The 26,785-nt window shown below is 33.1% G+C and overlaps 1 protein-coding gene across 1 annotated transcript in view; it reads left to right on the plus strand.

Annotated features, from left to right (window-relative positions):
• Positions 1-26,785, plus strand: part of LOC124020959 (voltage-dependent L-type calcium channel subunit alpha-1C-like) — a 117,441-nt gene that overhangs the window by 47,022 nt on the left and 43,634 nt on the right. The window contains 7 exon segments of the mRNA XM_046336272.1: positions 3,088-3,175; positions 4,270-4,377; positions 4,681-4,733; positions 4,898-5,044; positions 5,553-5,754; positions 6,478-6,636; positions 8,027-8,137. Coding sequence (XP_046192228.1) covers positions 3,088-3,175; positions 4,270-4,377; positions 4,681-4,733; positions 4,898-5,044; positions 5,553-5,754; positions 6,478-6,636; positions 8,027-8,137 — 868 coding nt within the window.

Consider the following 26,785-nt stretch of genomic DNA (forward strand, 5'->3'; position numbering starts at 1 on the left):
GTAGTTGACCTCTCTGTCTGTAGTTGATGTATGGTTTAGTAGTTGACCTCTCTGTCTGTAGTTGATGTATGGTTTACTAGTTGACCTCTCTGTCTGTAGTTGACCTCTCTGTCTGTAGTTGATATATGGTTTAGTAGTTGACCTCTCTGTCTGTAGTTGATATATGGTTTACTAGTTGACCTCTCTGTCTGTAGTGAATGTATGGTTTACTAGTTGACCTCTCTGTCTGTAGTTGATGTATGGTTCACTAGTTGACCTCTCTGTTAGTAGTTGATATATGGTTTAGTAGTTGACCTCTCTGTCTGTAGTTGATATATGGTTTACTAGTTGACCTCTCTGTTTGTAGTTGACCTCTCTGTCTGTAGTTGATGTATGGTTCACTAGTTGACCTCTCTGTCTGTAGTGAATGTATGGTTTACTAGTTGACCTCTCTGTCTGTAGTTGATGTATGGTTCACTAGTTGACCTCTCTGTCTGTAGTTGATGTATGTTTTAGTAGTTGACCTCTCTGTCTGTAGTTGATATATGGTTTACTAGTTGACCTCTCTGTCTGTAGTTGATGTATGGTTTACTAGTTGACCTCTCTGTCTGTAGTTGACCTCTCTGTCTGTAGTTGATGTATGGTTCACTAGTTGACCTCTCTGTTAGTAGTTGATGTATGGTTCACTAGTTGACCTCTCTGTCTGTAGTGAATGTATGGTTTACTAGTTGACCTCTCTGTCTGTAGTTGATGTATGGTTTAGTAGTTGACCTCTCTGTCTGTAGTTGATATATGGTTTACTAGTTGACCTCTCTGTTTGTAGTTGACCTCTCTGTCTGTAGTTGATGTATGGTTTAGTATTTGACCTCTCTGTCTGTAGTTGATGTATGGTTTACTAGTTGACCTCTCTGTTAGTAGTTGATGTATGGTTTAGTAGTTGACCTCTCTGTCTGTAGTTGATGTATGGTTTAGTAGTTGACCTCTCTGTCTGTAGTTGATATATGGTTTAGTAGTTGACCTCTCTGTCTGTAGTTGATGTATGGTTTACTAGTTGACCTCTCTGTCTGTAGTTGATGTATGGTTTACTAGTTGACCTCTCTGTCTGTAGTTGATGTATGGTTTACTAGTTGACCTCTCTGCTAGTAGTTGATGTATGGTTTAGTAGTTGACCTCTCTGTCTGTAGTTGATGTATGGTTTAGTAGTTGACCTCTCTGTCTGTAGTTGATATATGTTTTAGTAGTTGACCTCTCTGTCTGTAGTTGATGTATGGTTCACTAGTTGACCTCTCTGTTAGTAGTTGATGTATGGTTTAGTAGTTGACCTCTCTGTCTGTAGTTGATGTATGGTTTAGTAGTTGACCTCTCTGTCTGTAGTTGATGTATGGTTTAGTAGTTGACCTCTCTGTCTGTAATTGATGTATGGTTTACTAGTTGACCTCTCTGTCTGTAGTTGATGTATGGTTCACTAGTTGACCTCTCTGTCTGTAGTTGATGTATGGTTTAGTAGTTGACCTCTCTGTCTGTAGTTGATGTATGGTTTAGTAGTTGACCTCTCTGTCTGTAGTTGATGTATGGTTTAGTAGTTGACCTCTCTGTCTGTAGTTGATGTATGGTTCACTAGTTGACCTCTCTGTCTGTAGTTGATGTATGGTTTAGTAGTTGACCTCTCTGTCTGTAGTTGATGTATGGTTTAGTAGTTGACCTCTCTGTCTGTAGTTGATGTATGGTTTAGTAGTTGACCTCTCTGTCTGTAGTTGATGTATGGTTTACTAGTTGACCTCTCTGTCTGTAGTTGATGTATGGTTTAGTAGTTGACCTCTCTGTCTGTAGTTGATGTATGGTTTACTAGTTGACCTCTCTGTCTGTAGTTGGCCTCTCTGTCTGTAGTTGATGTATGGTTTACTAGTTGACCTCTCTGTCTGTAGTTGATGTATGGTTTACTAGTTGACCTCTCTGTCTGTAGTTGACCTCTCTGTCTGTAGTTGATGTATGGTTTAGTAGTTGACCTCTCTGTCTGTAGTTGATGTATGGTTTACTAGTTGACCTCTCTGTCTGTAGTTGACCTCTCTGTCTGTAGTTGATGTATGGTTTAGTAGTTGACCTCTCTGTCTGTAGTTGATGTATGGTTCACTAGTTGACCTCTCTGTTAGTAGTTGATGTATGGTTTAGTAGTTGACCTCTCTGTCTGTAGTTGATGTATGGTTTACTAGTTGACCTCTCTGTCTGTAGTTGATGTATGGTTCACTAGTTGACCTCTCTGTCTGTAGTTGATGTATGGTTTAGTAGTTGACCTCTCTGTCTGTAGTTGATGTATGGTTTAGTAGTTGACCTCTCTGTCTGTAGTTGATGTATGGTTTAGTAGTTGACCTCTCTGTCTGTAGTTGATGTATGGTTTAGTAGTTGACCTCTCTGTCTGTAGTTGATGTATGGTTTAGTAGTTGACCTCTCTGTCTGTAGTTGATGTATGGTTTAGTAGTTGACCTCTCTGTCTGTAGTTGATGTATGGTTTACTAGTTGACCTCTCTGTCTGTAGTTGATGTATGGTTTAGTAGTTGACCTCTCTGTCTGTAGTTGATGTATGGTTTAGTAGTTGACCTCTCTGTCTGTAGTTGATGTATGGTTTACTAGTTGACCTCTCTGTCTGTAGTTGATGTATGGTTTAGTAGTTGACCTCTCTGTCTGTAGTTGATGTATGGTTTACTAGTTGACCTCTCTGTCTGTAGTTGACCTCTCTGTCTGTAGTTGATGTATGGTTTACTAGTTGACCTCTCTGTCTGTAGTTGATGTATGGTTTAGTAGTTGACCTCTCTGTCTGTAGTTGATGTATGGTTTAGTAGTTGACCTCTCTGTCTGTAGTTGATGTATGGTTTAGTAGTTGACCTCTCTGTCTGTAGTTGATGTATGGTTTAGTAGTTGACCTCTCTGTCTGTAGTTGATGTATGGTTTAGTAGTTGACCTCTCTGTCTGTAGTTGATGTATGGTTTAGTAGTTGACCTCTCTGTCTGTAGTTGATGTATGGTTTACTAGTTGACCTCTCTGTCTGTAGTGGATGTATGGTTTACTAGTTGACCTCTCTCGATAACCTGGTCTTAATCTGTGTCTGTTCAGGTCCAGTGCCATCAACGTGGTGAAGATCCTTCGTGTTCTCAGAGTGCTTCGGCCCCTGAGGGCTATCAACAGGGCCAAGGGCCTCAAAGTGAGTCTCACTGTTATCTCCTCTCCTCCTCTCTTCTCCTTTCCTTTCCTTTCCTCTCTTCTCCTTTCCTTTCCTTTCCTTTCCTCTCCTCTCCTCTCCTCTCCTCTCCTCTCCTCTCCTCTCCTCTCCCTTCTCTCTCTCTCCTTCTCTCTTCTCTCCTCTCTTCTTTCTCTCTCCTCCTCTCTTCTCCTCTCTTGTCTTCTCTTCTTCTCTTCTCTTCTCCTCTCTTCTCTTCTCTTCTCTCCTCCTCTCCTCTCTTCTCTTCTCCTCTCCTCTCCTCTCCTCTCTTCTCTTCTCCTCTCTTCTCTTCTCTTCTCCTCTCTTCTTTCTCTCCTCCTCTCTTCTCTTCTCCTCTCCTCTCCTCTCTTCTCTTCTCTTCTCTTCTCTCCTCCTCTCTTCTCCTCTCTTGTCTTATCTTCTCCTCTCTTCTTCTCTCTTCTCCTCTCTTCTCCTCTCCTCTGATTCCCTCTCTTCTCCTCTCGGCTCTCCTCTCTTCTCCTCTCTTGTCTTCTCTTCTCCTCTCTTGTCTTCTCTTCTCCTATCTTCTCCTCGCTTCTCCTCTCTTGTCTTCTCTTCTCCTATCTTCTCCTCGCTTCTCCTCTCTTCTCCTCTCCTCTCTTTTCATCTCTTTTCCTTTCCCTTCCCTTCCCTTCCTCTCCTCTCCTCTCCTCTCCTCTCCTGGGAGCCATCAACAGGGCCAATGACCTCAACAGGGCCAATGAATCTCACCACCCTTCTCCACCTAGCTGGCTGTTGTCTTTAACAGCAACAGGGAAGTGATTCACCAGTGAACCCTAAAGCTTTTCCACCATGACTTACCTGAAGTGTTCTCTTTCTTCTTGTGATCCACGTCCAGAGCTTCTAGCTTCAACCCAGTCCAGATCAAGTGATAATAGTCTACCAACCGATTCTATGATAACCTCATGAGCCCTGTGTCTGTCTCTCTCTCTCTCTTTCGCTCCCTCTCTCCTTCACTCTCTCTCTCTCTCTCTCTTTCTCTCTCGAGCTCCTCTCTCTCTCCTTCACTCTCTCTCTCTCTCTCTTTCTCTCTCGAGCTCCCTCTCTCTCTCTCTCTCTCCTCTCTCTCTCCTCAGCATGTGGTCCAGTGTGTGTTCGTGGCCATCCGAACCATCGGAAACATCGTGATCGTCACCTCTCTGCTGCAGTTCATGTTCGCCTGCATCGGAGTACAACTCTTCAAGGTAAAGAGAGGGAGAGATAGAGCAGGATAGAGGGCGAAGAGAGGGACGGAGGAGAGGTAGAGCAGGATAGAGGGCGAAGAGAGGGACGGAGGAGAGGTAGAGCAGGATGAAGTGAAGAGAGAGGGTGAAGAGAGGGACGGAGGCGAGATAGAGCAGGATGAAGTGAAGAGAGAGGGTGAAGAAAGGACGGAGGAGAGAGAGAGAGCAGGATGAGAGAGGAACTGAACGTAGCTGATGCAGTGGTGATGAGAATATAGTGGATACGTTTTACCAAGATGAACATGTCTGTTGTTCTCTTCTCAGGGGAAGTTTTTCTACTGCTCAGACAGCTCCAAGTCTACAGAGCCTGAATGCAGGTGAGTTTATCACCTCATCTCCCATCTCAGTCAGACCTGGCTCATATCACATCTGGACAGTCATTTCAGGTGGATGTGGGCACCATTTGGGCCATAATGAGTTGTCTGGCTGGGTAAGGAGTGAGCTGTGGGTGTCTAGGTGTTACCTCTGTTCTCACTCCCAGGGGTTCGTACATCATGTATAAGGACGGGGATGTGGGGAAGCCAGAGAGGTCCATGCGTGTCTGGGAGAACAGTGACTTCAACTTTGACGACGTGCTCCAAGGGATGATGGCTCTGTTCGCTGTCTCCACCTTCGAAGGATGGCCAGCGTGAGTCCAGCATCACAGCAGCAGAGTGACCACACACACACACACACACACACACACACACACACACACACGCACACACACACACACACACACACACACACACACACACACACACACACACACACACACACACACACACACACACACACACACACACACACACACACACACACACACACACACACACACACACACACACACACACACACACACACACACACACACACACACACACACACACACACACACACACACACAGTCACACACACACACACACACACACACACACACACACACACACACACACACACACACACACACACACACACAGTCACACACACACACACACACACACACACACACACACACACGCACACACACACACACACACACACACACACACACACACACACACACACACACACACACACACACACACACACACACACACACACACACGTTATAGTATGGGGCTTTAGGTTTTGAACTGTGTATCCATCCTCTCCAGACTCCTGTACCGGGCCATAGACTCCCATTCAGAGGACCTAGGCCCTGTCTACAACTACAGAGTGGTCGTATCCATCTTCTTCATCATCTACATCATCATCATCGCCTTCTTCATGATGAACATCTTCGTCGGTTTCGTCATTGTCACCTTTCAGGAGCAGGGAGAGCAGGAGTACAAGAACTGTGAACTGGACAAGAACCAGGTGAGAGGTTAAGGGTAATCAGAACCCAGGTGAGAGGTTACGGGTCATCAGAACCCAGGTGAGAGGTTAGGGGTAATCAGAACCCAGGTGAGAGGTTAGGGTTCATCAGAACCCTGGTGAGAGGTTAGGGGTAATCAGAACCCAGGTGAGAGGTTAGGGGACATCAGAACCCAGGTGAGAGGTTAGGGGTAATCAGAACCCAGGTGAGAGGTTAGGGGACATCAGAACCCATGTGAGAGGTAAGGGGTAATCAGAACCTGTTGAGAGGTTAGGGGTCATCAGAACCTGTTGAGAAGTTAGGGGACATCAGAACCTGTTGAGAGGTTAGGGGTCATCAGAACCTGTTGAGAGGTTAGGGGTCATCAGAACCTGTTGAGAGGTTAGGGGTCATCAGAACCTGTTGAGAGGTTAGGGGACATCAGAACCTGTTGAGAGGTTAAGGGTCATCAGAACCTGTTGAGAGGGTGACATTACTACGTCCACCGATGTGTTACTGGAAACGTCTGTTGATTAAACACATGTTTCATATGGTGTGTGTGTGTGTGTGTGTGTGTGTGTGTGTGTGTGTGTGTGTGTGTGTGTGTGTGTGTGTGTGTGTGTGTGTGTGTGTGTGTGTGTGTGTGTGTGTGTGTGTGTGTGTGTGTGTGTGTGTGTGTGTGTGTGTGTGTGTGTGTGTGTGTGTGTGTGTGTGTGTGTGTGTGCGCCCGTGTGTGTGTGGTACAGCGTCAGTGTGTGGAATATGCCCTGAAGGCCCGTCCCCTACGTCGGTACATCCCTAAGAACCAGTACCAGTACAAGGTGTGGTACGTGGTCAACTCCACCTACTTTGAGTACCTGATGTTTACTCTCATCCTGCTGAACACCATCTGCCTGGCCATGCAGGTAAGAGTGTGTGTGTGTGTGTGTGTGTGTGTGTGTGTGTGTGTGTGTGTGTGTGTGTGTGTGTGTGTGTGTGTGTGTGTGTGTGTGTGTGTGTGTGTGTGTGTGTGTGTGTGTGTGTGTGTGTGTGTGTGTGTGTGTGTGTGTGTGTGTGTGTGTGTGTGTGTGTGTGTGTGTGTGTGTGTGTGTGAAAGACATTGGCATCCGAACATGACTTAAATCGTCCATCTTGGTCAGGGAAAACGTTGAATTCGTCCATCTTTATTCCCTCAGCCCAATACGGTAGCATCAATCCATTTATACATCTCCTACCCTAAACACAGTGAACCACATAGTGCCCTGGACACTAGAGCTGCATTATGGGGAGGATAGTCTATCTATATCAGTTAAAAGACATGCTAGTACCTCAGGTATTGGTTCCTAGATGTTAGAAAGAGTTGTTGATTTTTAAAGGATTTATCTCTATTTTGCAGCGTCAGTATTTCTGTTGTTGCTCGTTGCATTCAAGGCTTCTACTGTTGCCTGAGGTGGGTGTGTTCACCATGTGATTACATAGAATAGCCTGAGGTGGGTGTGTTCACCATGTGATTACATAGATTAGCCTGAGGTGGGTGTGTTCACCACGTGATTACATAGAATAGCCTGAGGTGGGTGTGTTCACCATGTGATTACATAGAATAGTCTGAGGTGGGTGTGTTCACCATGTGATTACATAGAATAGTCTGAGGTGGGTGTGTTCACCACGTGATGACATAGAATAGCCTGAGGTGGGTGTGTTTACCACGTGATTACATAGAATAGTCTGAGGTGGGTGTGTTCACCATGTGATTACATAGAATAGTCTGAGGTGGGTGTGTTCACCACGTGATTACATAGAATAGCCTGAGGTGGGTGTGTTCACCACGTGGTTACATAGAATAGTCTAAGGTGGGTGTGTTCACCACGTGATTACATAGAATAGCCTGAGGTGGGTGTGTTCACCACGTGATTACATAGAATAGCCTGAGGTGGGTGTGTTCACCACGTGGTTACATAGAATAGCCTGAGGTGGGTGTGTTCACCACGTGGTTACATAGAATAGCCTGAGGTGGGTGTGTTCACCACGTGATTACATAGAATAGCCTGAGGTGGGTGTGTTCACCATGTGATTACATAGAATAGCCTGAGGTGGGTGTGTTCACCACGTGATTACATAGAATAGCCTGAGGTGGGTGTGTTCACCATGTGATTACATAGAATAGTCTGAGGTGGGTGTGTTCACCATGTGATTACATAGAATAGCCTGAGGTGGGTGTGTTCACCACGTGATTACATAGAATAGTCTGAGGTGTGTGTGTTCACCACGTGATTACATAGAAATGCAGATCGGGGATTAAATGTCTGTGTGTTGCAGCATCACGGCCAGACCCACTCCTTCAACGATGCGATGAACATCCTCAACATGCTCTTCACCGGCCTCTTCACTGTGGAGATGATCCTTAAACTCATCGCCTTCAAACCACGGGTATGTCTCCACCTCTCTCCACCTCTCTCTCCACCTCTCTCTCCACCTCTCTCTCCACCTCTCTCTCCACCTCTCTCTCTCCACCTCTCTCTCTCCACCTCTCTCTCCCCCTCTCTCTCTCTCTCTCCCCCTCTCTCTCCACCTCTCTCTCCAGTCCTCTCTCTCTCTCCCCTCTCTCTCCCCCCCTCTCCCTCCTCTCTCTCTCTCTCTCTCTCTCCACCTCTCTCTCCATCTCTCTCTCCCCCTCTCTCTCCCTCTCTCTCTCTCTCTCTCCACCTCTCTCTCCATCTCTCTCTCCCCTCTCTCTCCCCCTCTCTCTCCACCTCTCTCTCTCTCCTCCACCTCTCTCTCCATCTCTCTCTCTCCCCTCTCTCTCACCTCTCTCTCCCCTCTCTCTCCCCCTCTCTCTCTCTCTCTCTCCACCTCTCTCTCCATCTCTCTCCCCCCCTCTCTCTCTCTCCACCTCTCTCTCTCTCTCTCCACCTCTCTCTCCATCTCTCTCTCCCCTCTCTCTCCCCCTCTCTCTCTCCTCTCTCTCTCTCCACCTCTCTCTCTCTCTCTCCACCTCTCTCTCCATCTCTCTCTCCCCTCTCTCTCTCCCTCCTCTCTCTCTCCTCTCTCTCTCCCCTCTCTCCTCTCTCTCTCCACTCTCTCTCCATCTCTCTCTCCCCCTCTCTCTCCCTCTCTCTCTCCACCTCTCTCCCCCTCCTCTCTCTCTCCACCTCTCTCTCCATCTCTCTCTCCCCCGCTCTCTCTCTCTCTCTCTCCACCTCTCTCTCCATCTCTCTCTCCCCCTCTCTCTCTCCCTCTCTCACTTCCCTTTTCTCTCCACCTCTCTCTCCACCTCTCTCTCTCCACCTCTCTCTCCCCTCTCTCTCCCCCTCTCTCTCCACCTCTCTCTACATCTCTCTCTCCCCCTCTCTCTCCCCCTCTCTCTCCCCCTCTCTCTCTCTCTCTCTCTCTCCACCTCTCTCTCCATCTCTCTCTCCCCCTCTCTCCCCCTCTCTCTCCCCCTCTCTCTCTCTCTCTCTCTCCACCTCTCTCTCCATCTCTCTCTCCCCCTCTCTCTCTCCCTCTCTCACTTCCCTCTCTCTCCACCCTCTCTCCACCTCTCTCTCTCCACCTCTCTCTCCCCCTCTCTCTCCCCCTCTCTCTCCCCTCTCTCTCCACCTCTCTCTCCCCCTCTCTCTCCACCTCTCTCTCCATCTCTCTCTTTACCACTCCCTCCCTCTCTCTCTCCTCCCTCCCTCTCTCCCTCTCTCACTTCCCTTCTCTCTCCACCTCTCTCTCCCCCTCTCTCTCCCCCGCTCTCTCTCTCTCTCTCTCTCCACCTCTCTCTCCATCTCTCTCTCCCCCTCTCTCTCTCCCTCTCTCACTTCCCTTCTCTCTCCACCTCTCTCTCCACCTCTCTCTCCACCTCTCTCTCCCCCTCTCTCTCCACCTCTCTCTCCATCTCTCTCTCCCCCTCTCTCTCCCCTCTCTCTCTCCCCTCTCTCTCTCTCTCTCTCTCTCTCCACCTCTCTCTCCATCTCTCTCTCCCCTCTCTCTCCCCCTCTCTCTCCCCCTCTCTCTCTCTCTCTCTCTCCACCTCTCTCTCCTCTCTCTCTCCCCTCTCTCTCTCCCTCTCTCACTTCCCTTCTCTCTCCACCTCTCTCTCCACCTCTCTCTCTCCACCCTCTCTCCCCCTCTCTCTCCCCCTCTCTCTCCACCTCTCTCTCTCCACCTCTCTCTCCCCCTCTCTCTCCACCTCTCTCTCCATCTCTCTCTTTACCACTCCCTCCTCTCTCTCTCCTCTCCCTCCCTCTCTCCTCTCTCACTTCCCTTCTCTCTCCACCTCTCTCTCCACCTCTCTCCACCTCTCTCTTCACCTCTCTCTTCACCTCTCTCTTCACCTCTCTCTTCTCTCTTTCCCCCTCTCTCTTCCCCACTCTCCTCTCACTCCCTCAATCTCTCCCTCTCTCCCTCTCTCCCTCTCTCACTTCCCCTCTCTCTTCCCCGCTCTCCTCTCCCTCCCTCTCTCCCTCTCTCACTTCCCTTCTCTCTCCACCTCTCTCCACCTCTCTCTTCACCTCTATCTTCACCTCTCTCTTCTCTCTTTCCCCCTCTCTCTTCCTTACTCTCCTCTCCCTCCCTCAATCTCTCCCTCGCTTCCTCTCTCACTTCCCCTCTCTCTTCCCCTCTCTCCTCTCCCTCCCTCCCTCTCTCCCTCTCTCCCTCTCTCCCTCTCTCCCTCGTTCTCTTTACCTCTCACTTTCCCTCTCTCCCTTTCTCCCTCCTTCTCTCCTTCTCTCCCTCTCTCTTTTCACCTCTCACTTCACCTCTCTCCCTCTCTCCCTCCCTCTCTCCCTCTCTCCCTCTCTCTCTTCACCTCTCACTTCACCTCTCTCCCTCTCTCCCTCCCTCTCTCACTTTCTCCCTCCCTCCCTCTCTCCCTCTCTCTTCACCTCTCTCCCTCCCTCTCTCCCTCTCTCTTCACCTCTCTCCCTCTCTCCCTCCCTCCCTCCCTCTCTCCCTCTCTCCCTCTCTCCCTCTCTCTTCACCTCTCTCCCTCCCTCTCTCCCTTTCTCCCTCCCTCCCTCCCTCTCTCCCTCTCTCCCTCTCTCCCTCTCTCTTCACCTCTCTCCCTCGCTCTCTTCACCTCTATTTCCCACTCTCTCCCCTCTCAGGAGTCCATCGCTCCAAAACACTTCTCTCTGTCCCAGAGAGGATTCTTATCATTACTAAATTAGTTTTAACCTTTAGAATGTAATCAAGTTAATCAAGTCTGTCATTATATATGTTATCAGTTGGCCTATAAACTATGCCTTTTATGATCTGATTTCCACAAGTTAAAAATAATCTAAAAGATTAGAGAACTAAAGATGCATTAATGATTTGGTTCAGTGTCTGATGTTGTGTAGGTTTTTATTTTTTGTTTTACATGTTGCTCGGTAACCTGGTGAGTTTATTAGTCCAATCAAAATGCCACCTACTGCTTCAGCTGTGCGCTTACGTTGTTGAAACAACAACAGATGGGTTCTTCTGTAGAACAGATACAATATCTGCATCCCAAACAGCATCCTATTCCCTATTTAGTGCACTACTTTAGACCAGAGCCCTATTCCCTATATAGTACACTACTTTAGACCAGAGCCCTATTCCCTATATAGTGCACTACTTTAGACCAGAGCCCTATTCACTATATAGTGCACTACTTTAGACCAGAGCCCTATTCCCTATATAGCTCACTACTTTATACCAGAGCCCTATAAGCCCTGGTGGAAAAGTAGTGCACTTTAAAGGGGATAGCATGCCATTTGGGACACTGACAGAGTAAATACATGGATGGACAGAACAAACCGCCCTCTCATCAGGTTACTAAGCAACGCCTTCATGTTTATTATAGATTGCCCAGCTGACTGCTGTGAAGCTACAGTGAGATCTCTGTTGCTGCTTATTGTGGTGCTGATCTCTGTCTGTGTCTATGAGGAGATCGTTTTATTCCTGCTTTCTATGATAAACTGGGATAAACCATTGATGCAAATCACTCTTGGTCATAAAGGAGACTAAATATCTTTTAATTGTCAGTCAACAAAAACCTAGTTTCTCATATAATTAATCTCACATTGTGAAGGTTTTTTGTTCTTATCTTGGCAGGGTAGAAGTACATCGAAATAGGTTGTTTAAGTGGCGCTGCAGTCTAAGACACTGCATCTCAGTGCAAGAGGCTTCACTACAGTGGTTCAAATCCAGGCTGTATCACATCCGCCCGTGATTGGGAGTCCCAATCGGCGCACAATTGGCCCAGCGTCGTCCGGATTTGGCCGGGCTAGGCCGTCATTGTAAATAAGAATTTGTTCTTAACTGACTTGCCTGGTTAAATAAATATATATAGTATATAGATAATACACTGAGTCCTAATTGGTGAGCCCTGATTGTTTAGCCTTGGTGAGTCCTGATTGGTTAGCCTTGTTCTGAAAACCCTGAACGTGTCCTGTCTATGGACACGTCCCAACTCTCTGAAAGACACCCAGAGAACGTTGCATCGTGTGGTTGTGTCACTTTCTAACTCGTGTTACTGACCTTCTCTTTCAACAGACAGGACCGTCATCATATTAATCAGGAGCCTTTTTCTCTAGGTGCCGAGGACACATTTAGCCTCGTCCTGTTCTAACCTGCTCTCTCATCAGCTGCTGTGTACAACACCGACACCGGCTCATAACACACATCCCTTCACTGCAGTCGGGTCAAAGGGAAACATACTGAAGGGTTTTTACCATTGTGTCTTTCTCATTTCTGTATATTGTATGATTGTAAACTACTTTTTTTTAGAAAAGTGTTAGATTTTTGGTACTATTGCTGGTATTTTGAAGAGTTCTGTCATCTGGATTCATCTGGATTCCTCTCTCACCATGCTAGACCCTCCAACTCTCCCAGGTCACATCTAACAACATGCATCTCTCCCCTCAGTGTGTTCAGTCCCTCCATGCTAGACCCTCCAACTCTCCCAGGTCACATCTAACAACATGCATCTCTCCCCTCAGTGTGTTCAGTCCCTCCATGCTAGACCCTCCAACTCTCCCAGGTCACATCTAACAACATGCATCTCTCCCCTCAGTGTGTTCAGTCCCTCCATGCTAGACCCTCCAACTCTCCCAGGTCACACCTAACAACATGCATCTCTCCCCTCAGTGTGTTCAGTCCCTCCATGCTAGACCCTCCAACTCTCCCAGGTCACATCTAACAACATGCATCTCTCCCCTCAGTGTGTCCAGTCCCTCCAGGTCACATCTAGCAACATGCATCTCTCCCCTCAGTGTGTCCAGTCCCTCCAGGTCACATCTAGCAACATGCATCTCTCCCCTCAGTGTGTCCAGTCCCTCCAGGTCACATCTAGCAACATGCATCTCTCCCCTCAGTGTGTCCAGTCCCTCCAGGTCACATCTAACAACATGCATCTCTCCCCTCAGTGTGTCCAGTCCCTCCAGGTCACATCTAGCAACATGCATCTCTCCCCTCAGTGTGTCCAGTCCCTCCAGGTCACATCTAGTTATCAATAATATATAATCCCTATTGATAATAATATATATAATCCCACATGCATCTCTCCCCTCAGTGTGTCCAGTCCCTCCAGGTCACATCTAGCAACATGCATCTCTCCCCTCAGTGTGTCCAGTCCCTCCATGCTAGACCCTCCAACTCTCCCAGGTCAGATCTAGCAACATGCATCTCTCCCCTCAGTGTGTCCAGTCCCTCCAGGTCACATCTAGCAACATGCATCTCTCCCCTCAGTGTGTCCAGTCCCTCCAGGTCACATCTAGCAACATGCATCTCTCCCCTCAGTGTGTTCAGTCCCTCCAGGTCACATCTAGCAACATGCATCTCTCCCCTCAGTGTGTCCAGTCCCTCCATGACTGCTTCAGTGGGGACGGTCTCACTGGTTAAAACATGTTAGAATATAATAATCCCTAGTGATAATAATATAATAACAATAATCATAATATATAATGCGTAGTGCTAATAAACTACAATAATAATATATAATGCTTAGTGATAATAATAATATAATAATAAAATATAATCCCTAGTGTTAAAATAATATATAATCCCTAGTGTTAACAATAATATATAATCCCTAGTGTTAATAATAATATATAATCCCTAGTGATAACAATAATATATAATCCCTAGTGTTAACAATAATATATAATCCCTAGTGTTAACAATAATATATAATCCCTAGTGTTAATAATAATATATAATCCCTAGTGTTAATAATAATATATAATCCCTAGTGTTAACAATAATATATAATCCCTAGTGTTAACAATAATATATAATCCCTAGTGTTAACAATAATATATAATCCCTAGTGTTAATAATAATATATAATCCCTAGTGTTAATAATAATATATAATCCCTAGTGATAACAATAATATAATATATAATCCCTAGTGATAATAATAATATAATATAATGTGTAGTGATAATAATAATATAATAATAATATATCATCCCTAGTGTTAACAATAATATATCATCCCTAGTGTTAACAATAATATATAATCCCTAGTGATAATAATAATATATAATACCTAGTGTTGATAATATAATAACAATAATAATAATATATAATCATTAGTGATAATAATAATATATAATACCTAGTGTTGATAATATAATAACAATAATAATAATATATAATCATTAGTGATAATAATAATATAATAATAATATATCATCCCTAGTGTTAACAATAATATATAATCCCTAGTGTTAACAATAATATATAATCCCTAGTGTTAATAATAATATATAATCCCTAGTGTTAATAATAATATATAATCCCTAGTGATAACAATAATATAATATATAATCCCTAGTGATAATAATAATATAATATAATGTGTAGTGATAATAATAATATAATAATAATATATCATCCCTAGTGTTAACAATAATATATCATCCCTAGTGTTAACAATAATATATAATCCCTAGTGATAATAATAATATATAATACCTAGTGTTGATAATATAATAACAATAATAATAATATATAATCATTAGTGATAATAATAATATAATAATAATATATCATCCCTAGTGTTAATAATAATATATAATACCTAGTGATAATAATAATATATAATACCTAGTGTTAATAATAATATATAATCCTAGTGTTAATAATAATATATAATACCTAGTGTTAATAATAATATATAATCCCTAGTGATAATAATAATATATAATCCCTAGTGATAATAATAATATATAATCCCTAGTGATAATAATAATATATAATACCTAGTGTTGATAATATAATAACAATAATAATAATATATAATCATTAGTGATAATAATAATATAATAATAATATATCATCCCTAGTGTTAATAATAATATATAATCCCTAGTGATAATAATAATATATAATACCTAGTGTTGATAATATAATAACAATAATAATAATATAATAATAATATATCATCCCTAGTGTTAATAATAATATATCATCCCTAGTGTTAATAATAATATATAATGCCTAGTGATAATAATAATATATAATCCCTAGTGATAATAATAATATATAATACCTAGGATGTCATAAGGTGAATGCACCAATTTGTAAGTCGCTCTGGATAAGAGCGTCTGCTAAATGACTTAAATGTAAATGTAAATGTAGTGTTAATAATAATATATAATCCCTAGTGTTAATAATAATATATAATCCCTAGTGATAATAATAATATATAATCCCTAGTGATAATAATAATATATAATCCCTATTGATAATAATAATATATAATACCTAGTGATAATAATAATATATCATCCCTAGTGTTAATAATATATAATCCCTAGTGTTAATAATAATATATAATCCCTAGTGATAATAATAATGTATAATGCCTAGTGATAATAATAATATAATATAGAATCCCTAGAGTTGATAATAATATAATATAATAATATATAATCCCTAGTGTTAATAATATATAATCCCTAGTGTTAATAATAATATATAATCCCTAGTGTTAACAATAATATATAATCCCTATTGATAATAATAATATATAATCCCTAGTGATAATAATAATATATAATCCCTAGTGTTAACAATAATATATAATCCCTAGTGATAATAATAATATATAATCCCTAGAGTTGATAATAATATAATATAATAATATATAATCCCTAGTGTTAATAATATATAATCCCTAGTGATAATAATAATATATAATCCCTAGTGTTGATAATATAATAATAATAATAATATATAATCCCTAGTGATAATAATAATATATGATCCCTAGTGTAAATAATAATATATAATGCCTAGTGATAATAATAATATAATATAATAATATATAATAATAATATATAATACCTAGTGTTAATAATAATATAATATAATCATATATAATACCTAGTGATAATAATAATATAATATAATAATATATAATACCTAGTGATAATAATAATATAATATAATCATATATAATACCTAGTGATAATAATAATATAATATAATCATGTATAATACCTAGTGATAATAATAATATAATATAATCATATATAATACCTAGTGTTAATAATAATATAATAATATATGATCCCAGTGTTAATAACAATATTATAATAAAATATCATCGCTCATGTTAATAATTATAATAATATATTATAATAATAATAATATAATATATAATCCCTGGTGTTAATAATGATTATAATATATAATCCCTAGTGTTAACAATAATATAGAATCCCTAGTGTTGATAATAATATAATAATATATAATGCCTAATGATAATAATAATATATAATGCCTAGTGATAATAATATAATATAGAATCCCTAGAGTTGATAATAATATAATATAATAATATATAATCCCTAGAGTTGATAATAATATAATATAATAATATAGAATCCCTAGAGTTGATAATAATATAATATAATAATATATAATCCCTAGTGTTGATAATAATATAATATAATAATATATAATCCCTAGTGTTGATAATAATATAATATAATATATATATATTCCCTAGTGTTAATAATAATATAATATAATATATATATTCCCTAGTGTTAATAATAATATAATATAATATATATATTCCCTAGTGTTAATAATAATATAATATAATATATATATTCCCTAGTGTTGATAATAATATAATATAATATATATATATTCCCTAGTGTTGATAATAATATAATATATATATTCCCTAGTGTTGATAATAATATAATATAATATATATATTCCCTAGTGTTGATAATAATATAATATATATATTCCCTAGTGTTGATAATAATATAATATAATATATATATTCCCTAGTGTTGATAATAATATAATATAATATATATATATTCCCTAGTGTTGATAATAATATATAATCCCTAGTGATAATAATAATATATAATACCTAGTGTTGATAATATAATAACAATAATAATAATATAATAATAATATATCATCCCTAGTGTTAATAATAATATATCATCCCTAGTGTTAATAATAATATATAATGCCTAGTGATAATAATAATATATCATCCCTAGTGTTAATAATAATATATAATGCCTAGGATGTCATAAGGTGAATGCACCAATTTGTAAGTCGCTCTGGATAAGAGCGTCTGCTAAATGACTTAAATGTAAATGTAAATGTAGTGTTAATAATAATATATAATGCCTAGTGATAATAATAATATATAATGCCTAGTGTTAATAATAATATATAATGCCTAGTGATAATAATAATATAATATATATATTCCCTAGTGTTAATAATAATATATAATCCCTAGTGATAATAATAATATATAATCCCTAGTGATAATAATAATATATAATCCCTAGTGATAATAATATAATAATATATAATCCCTAGTGTTAATAATATATAATCCCTAGTGATAATAATAATATATAATGCCTAGTGATAATAATAATATATAATACCTAGTGATAATAATAATATATAATACCTAGTGTTAATGATAATGTATATTCCCTAGTGTTAATAATAATATATAATCCCTAGTGATAATAATAATGTATAATGCCTAATGATAATAATAATATAATATAGAATCCCTAGAGTTGATAATAATATAATATAATAATATATAATCCCTAGTGTTAATAATATATAATCCCTAGTGTTAATAATAATATATAATCCCTAGTGATAATAATAATGTATAATGCCTAGTGATAATAATAATATAATATAGAATCCCTAGTGTTAATAATAATATAATATAATAATATATAATCCCTAGTGTTGATAATAATATAACATAATATATATATTCCCTAGTGTTGATAATAATATAATATAATATATATATTCCCTAGTGTTGATAATAATATAATATAATATATATATTCCCTAGTGTAAATAATAATATATAATCCCTAGTGTTAACAATAATATATAATCCCTATTGATAATAATAATATATAATCCCTAGTGATAATAATAATATATAATCCCTAGTGTTAACAATAATATATAATCCCTAGTGATAATAATAATATATAATCCCTAGAGTTGATAATAATATAATATAATAATATATAATCCCTAGTGTTAATAATATATAATCCCTAGTGTTAATAATAATATATAATCCCTAGTGTTGATAATAATATAATAATATATAATGCCTAGTGATAATAATAATATATAATCCCTAGTGTTAATAATAATATATTTTGCCTGCTGATAATAATATTATATAATCCCTAGTGTTGATAATAATATATAATGCCTAATGATAATAATTATATAATATATAATCCCCAGTGTTAATAATAATATAATATAATAATAATATATCATCCCTAGTGTTAATAATAATATATAATCCCTAGTGATAATAATAATATATGATCCCTAGTGTAAATAATAATATATAATGCCTAGTGATAATAATAATATATAATAATAATATATAATACCTAGTGTTAATAATAATATAATATAATCATATATAATACCTAGTGATAATAATAATATAATATAATCATATATAATACCTAGTGATAATAATAATATAATATAATCATCATATATAATACCTAGTGATAATAATAATATAATATAATCATATATAATACCTAGTGATAATAATAATATAATATAATCATATATAATACCTAGTGTTAATAATAATATAATATAATAATATATAATACCTAGTGTTAATAATAATATAATAATATATGATCCCCAGTGTTAATAACAATATTATAATAAAATATCATCGCTCATGTTAATAATTATAATAATATATTATAATAATAATAATATAATATATAATCCCTGGTGTTAATAATGATTATAATATATAATCCCTAGTGTTAACAATAATATAGAATCCCTAGTGTTGATAATAATATAATAATATATAATGCCTAATGATAATAATAATATATAATGCCTAGTGATAATAATATAATATAGAATCCCTAGAGTTGATAATAATATAATATAATAATATATAATCCCTAGAGTTGATAATAATATAATATAATAATATATAATCCCTAGTGTTGATAATAATATAATATAATAATATATAATCCCTAGTGTTGATAATAATATAACATAATATATATATTCCCTAGTGTTGATAATAATATAATATAATATATATATTCCCTAGTGTTGATAATAATATAATATAATATATATATTCCCTAGTGTAAATAATAATATATAATCCCTAGTGTTAACAATAATATATAATCCCTATTGATAATAATAATATATAATCCCTAGTGATAATAATAATATATAATCCCTAGTGTTAACAATAATATATAATCCCTAGTGATAATAATAATATATAATCCCTAGAGTTGATAATAATATAATATAATAATATATAATCCCTAGTGTTAATAATATATAATCCCTAGTGTTAATAATAATATATAATCCCTAGTGTTGATAATAATATAATAATATATAATGCCTAGTGATAATAATAATATATAATCCCTAGTGTTAATAATAATATATTTTGCCTGCTGATAATAATATTATATAATCCCTAGTGTTGATAATAATAATATATAATGCCTAATGATAATAATTATATAATATATAATCCCCAGTGTTAATAATAATATAATATAATAATAATATATCATCCCTAGTGTTAATAATAATATATAATCCCTAGTGATAATAATAATATATGATCCCTAGTGTAAATAATAATATATAATGCCTAGTGATAATAATAATATATAATAATAATATATAATACCTAGTGTTAATAATAATATAATATAATCATATATAATACCTAGTGATAATAATAATATAATATAATCATATATAATACCTAGTGATAATAATAATATAATATAATCATATATAATACCTAGTGATAATAATAATATAATATAATCATATATAATACCTAGTGATAATAATAATATAATATAATCATATATAATACCTAGTGTTAATAATAATATAATATAATAATATATAATACCTAGTGTTAATAATAATATAATAATATATGATCCCCAGTGTTAATAACAATATTATAATAAAATATCATCGCTCATGTTAATAATTATAATAATATATTATAATAATAATAATATAATATATAATCCCTGGTGTTAATAATGATTATAATATATAATCCCTAGTGTTAACAATAATATAGAATCCCTAGTGTTGATAATAATATAATAATATATAATGCCTAATGATAATAATAATATATAATGCCTAGTGATAATAATATAATATAGAATCCCTAGAGTTGATAATAATATAATATAATAATATATAATCCCTAGTGTTGATAATAATATAATATAATAATATATAATCCCTAGTGTTGATAATAATATAATATAATATATATATTCCCTAGTGTTAATAATAATATAATATAATATATATATTCCCTAGTGTTGATAATAATATAATATAATATATATATTCCCTAGTGTTGATAATAATATAATATAATATATATATTCCCTAGTGTTGATAATAATATAACATAATATATATATTCCCTAGTGTTGATAATAATATAACATAATATATATTCCCTAGTGTTGATAATAATATAATATAATATATATATTCCCTAGTGTTGATAATAATATAATATAATATATATATTCCCTAGTGTTGATAATAATATATAATCCCTAGTGATAATAATAATATATAATACCTAGTGTTGATAATATAATAACAATAATAATAATATAATAATAATATATCATCCCTAGTGTTAATAATAATATATCATCCCTAGTGTTAATAATAATATATAATGCCTAGTGATAATAATAATATATCATCCCTAGTGTTAATAATAATATATAATGCCTAGGATGTCATAAGGTGAATGCACCAATTTGTAAGTCGCTCTGGATAAGAGCGTCTGCTAAATGACTTAAATGTAAATGTAAATGTAGTGTTAATAATAATATATAATGCCTAGTGATAATAATAATATATAATGCCTAGTGTTAATAATAATATATAATGCCTAGTGATAATAATAATATAATATATATATTCCCTAGTGTTAATAATAATATATCATCCCTAGTGATAATAATAATATATAATCCCTAGTGATAATAATAATATATAATCCCTAGTGATAATAATATAATAATATATAATCCCTAGTGTTAATAATATATAATCCCTAGTGATAATAATAATATATAATGCCTAGTGATAATAATAATATATAATACCTAGTGATAATAATAATATATAATACCTAGTGTTAATGATAATGTATATTCCCTAGTGTTAATAATAATATATAATCCCTAGTGATAATAATAATGTATAATGCCTAATGATAATAATAATATAATATAGAATCCCTAGAGTTGATAATAATATAATATAATAATATATAATCCCTAGTGTTAATAATATATAATCCCTAGTGATAATAATAATATATAATGCCTAGTGATAATAATAATATATAATACCTAGTGATAATAATAATATATAATACCTAGTGTTAATGATAATGTATATTCCCTAGTGTTAATAATAATATATAATCCCTAGTGATAATAATAATGTATAATGCCTAATGATAATAATAATATAATATAGAATCCCTAGAGTTGATAATAATATAATATAATAATATATAATCCCTAGTGTTAATAATATATAATCCCTAGTGTTAATAATAATATATAATCCCTAGTGATAATAATAATGTATAATGCCTAGTGATAATAATAATATAATATAGAATCCCTAGTGTTAATAATAATATAATATAATAATATATAATCCCTAGTGTTGATAATAATATAACATAATATATATATTCCCTAGTGTTGATAATAATATAATATAATATATATATTCCCTAGTGTTGATAATAATATAATATAATATATATATTCCCTAGTGTTAATAATAATATATAATCCCTAGTGTTAACAATAATATATAATCCCTATTGATAATAATAATATATAATCCCTAGTGATAATAATAATATATAATCCCTAGTGTTAACAATAATATATAATCCCTAGTGATAATAATAATATATAATCCCTAGAGTTGATAATAATATAATATAATAATATATAATCCCTAGTGTTAATAATATATAATCCCTAGTGTTAATAATAATATATAATCCCTAGTGTTGATAATAATATAATAATATATAATGCCTAGTGATAATAATAATATATAATCCCTAGTGTTAATAATAATATATTTTGCCTGCTGATAATAATATTATATAATCCCTAGTGTTGATAATAATATATAATGCCTAATGATAATAATTATATAATATATAATCCCCAGTGTTAATAATAATATAATATAATAATAATATATCATCCCTAGTGTTAATAATAATATATAATCCCTAGTGATAATAATAATATATGATCCCTAGTGTAAATAATAATATATAATGCCTAGTGATAATAATAATATATAATAATAATATATAATACCTAGTGTTAATAATAATATAATATAATCATATATAATACCTAGTGATAATAATAATATAATATAATCATATATAATACCTAGTGATAATAATAATATAATATAATCATATATAATACCTAGTGATAATAATAATATAATATAATCATATATAATACCTAGTGATAATAATAATATAATATAATCATATATAATACCTAGTGTTAATAATAATATAATATAATAATATATAATACCTAGTGTTAATAATAATATAATAATATATGATCCCCAGTGTTAATAACAATATTATAATAAAATATCATCGCTCATGTTAATAATTATAATAATATATTATAATAATAATAATATAATATATAATCCCTGGTGTTAATAATGATTATAATATATAATCCCTAGTGTTAACAATAATATAGAATCCCTAGTGTTGATAATAATATAATAATATATAATGCCTAATGATAATAATAATATATAATGCCTAGTGATAATAATATAATATAGAATCCCTAGAGTTGATAATAATATAATATAATAATATATAATCCCTAGAGTTGATAATAATATAATATAATAATATATAATCCCTAGTGTTGATAATAATATAATATAATAATATATAATCCCTAGTGTTGATAATAAATATAATATAATATATATATAATCCCTAGTGTTAATAATAATATAATATAATATATATATTCCCTAGTGTTGATAATAATATAATATAATATATATATTCCCTAGTGTTGATAATAATATAATATAATATATATATTCCCTAGTGTTGATAATAATATAATATAATATATATATTCCCTAGTGTTGATAATAATATAACATAATATATATATTCCTAGTGTTGATAATAATAATATAATATATATATTCCCTAGTGTTGATAATATATATATAATCCCTATAATAATATATATATTCCCTAGTGTTGATAATAATATATAATCCCTAGTGATAATAATAATATATAATACCTAGTGTTGATAATATAATAACAATAATAATAATATAATAATAATATATCATCCCTAGTGTTAATAATAATATATCATCCCTAGTGTTAATAATAATATATAATGCCTAGTGATAATAATAATATATCATCCCTAGTGTTAATAATAATATATAATGCCTAGGATGTCATAAGGTGAATGCACCTAGTTTGTAAGTCGCTCTGGATAAGAGCGTCTGCTAAATGACTTAAATGTAAATGTAAATGTAGTGTTAATAATAATATATAATGCCTAGTGATAATAATAATATATAATGCCTAGTGTTAATAATAATATATAATGCCTAGTGATAATAATAATATAATATATATATTCCCTAGTGTTAATAATAATATATCATCCCTAGTGATAATAATAATATATAATCCCTAGTGATAATAATAATATATAATCCCTAGTGATAATAATATAATAATATATAATCCCTAGTGTTAATAATATATAATCCCTAGTGATAATAATAATATATAATGCCTAGTGATAATAATAATATATAATACCTAGTGATAATAATAATATATAATACCTAGTGTTAATGATAATGTATATTCCCTAGTGTTAATAATAATATATAATCCCTAGTGATAATAATAATGTATAATGCCTAATGATAATAATAATATAATATAGAATCCCTAGAGTTGATAATAATATAATATAATAATATATAATCCCTAGTGTTAATAATATATAATCCCTAGTGTTAATAATAATATATAATCCCTAGTGATAATAATAATGTATAATGCCTAGTGATAATAATAATATATAATCCCTAGTGTTAACAATAATATATAATCCCTAGTGATAATAATAATATATAATCCCTAGAGTTGATAATAATATATAATCCCTAGTGTTGATAATAATATAATAATATATAATCCCTAGTGATAATAATAATATATAATCCCTAGTGTTAACAATAATATATAATCCCTAGTGTTAATAATAATATATAATCCCTAGTGTTGATAATAATATAATAATATATAATGCCTAGTGATAATAATAATATATAATCCCTAGTGTTAATAATAATATATTTTGCCTACTGATAATAATATTATATAATCCCTAGTGTTGATAATAATATATAATGCCTAATGATAATAATTATATAATATATAATCCCCAGTGTTAATAATAATATAATATAATAATAATATATCATCCCTAGTGTTAATAATAATATATAATCCCTAGTGATAATAATAATATATGATCCCTAGTGTAAATAATAATATATAATACCTAGTGATAATAATAATATATAATAATAATATATAATACCTAGTGATAATAATAATATAATATAATCATATATAATACCTAGTGATAATAATAATATAATATAATCATATATAATACCTAGTGATAATAATAATATAATATAATCATATATAATACCAAGTGATAATAATAATATAATATAATCATATATAATACCTAGTGATAATAATAATATAATATAATCATATATAATACCTAGTGATAATAATAATATAATATAATCATATATAATACCTAGTGATAATAATAATATAATATAATCATATATAATAACCTAGTGATAATAATAATATAATATAATCATATATAATACCTAGTGTTAATAATAATATAATAATATATGATCCCCAGTGTTAATAACAATATTATAATAAAATATCATCGCTCATGTTAATAATTATAATAATATATTATAATAATAATAATATAATATATAATCCCTGGTGTTAATAATGATTATAATATATAATCCCTAGTGTTAACAATAATATAGAATCCCTAGTGTTGATAATAATATAATATAATAATATAGAATCCCTAGTGTTGATAATAATATAATATAATAATATAGAATCCCTAGTGTTGATAATAATATAATATAATAATATATAATGACTAATGATAATAATAATATATAATGCCTAGTGATAATAATAATATATAATGCCTAGTGTTAATAATAATATAATATAATAATATATAATACCTAGTGTTAATAATAATATATAATGCCTAGTGATAATAATAATATAATATAATAATATATAATACCTAGTGTTAATAATAATATAATATAATCATATATAATCCCTAGTGAAAATAATAATATATGATCCCTAGTGTAAATAATAATATATAATGCCTAGTGATAATAATAATATATATATTCCCTAGTGTTAATAATAATATATAATGCCTAGTGATAATAATAATATATATATTCCCTAGTGTTAATAATAATATATAATGCCTAGTGATAATAATAATATATAATGCCTAGTGATAATAATAATATAATATATAATCCCTAGTGTTAATAATAATATAATATAATAATATATAATGCCTAGTGATAATAATAATATATATATTCCCTAGTGTTAATAATAATATAATATAATAATATATAATCCCTAGTGTTAATAATAATATAATATAATAATATATAACCCTAGTGATAATAATAATATAATATAATAATATATAATCCCTAGTGATAATAATAATATATAATCCCTAGTGATAATAATAATATAATATAATAATATATAATCCCTAGTGATAATAATAATATAATATAATAATATATAATCCCTAGTGATAATAATAATATATATATTCCCTAGTGTTAATAATAATATATAATGCCTAGTGATAATAATAATATATAATACCTAGTGTTAATAATAATATATAATGCCTAGTGTTAATAATAATATATAATGCCTAGTGATAATAATAATATATAATGCCTAGTGATAATAATAATATAATATATAATCCCTAGTGTTAATAATAATATAATATATAATGCCTAGTGTTAATAATAATATAATATATAATCCCTAGTGTTAATAATAATATAATATATAATCCCTAGTGTTAATAATAATATAATATATAATGCTGGGTGTTAATAATAATAATAATAATAATAATAATAATAAAATCCCTAGTGTTAATAATAATATAATAATAATATATTGGATAAATCAATCTTGCTCTATCACTCTGCTACGCTTCTGTACATAGAACACCACCCTTCATTATGACCTCATTTCCTTTTCACACAGAAGGAAGTAAAAGAG

The sequence above is a fragment of the Oncorhynchus gorbuscha genome, unplaced genomic scaffold (assembly GCF_021184085.1).
Source record: "Oncorhynchus gorbuscha isolate QuinsamMale2020 ecotype Even-year unplaced genomic scaffold, OgorEven_v1.0 Un_scaffold_1006, whole genome shotgun sequence".
In the NCBI taxonomy this organism is placed as follows: Eukaryota; Metazoa; Chordata; class Actinopteri; order Salmoniformes; family Salmonidae; genus Oncorhynchus; species Oncorhynchus gorbuscha.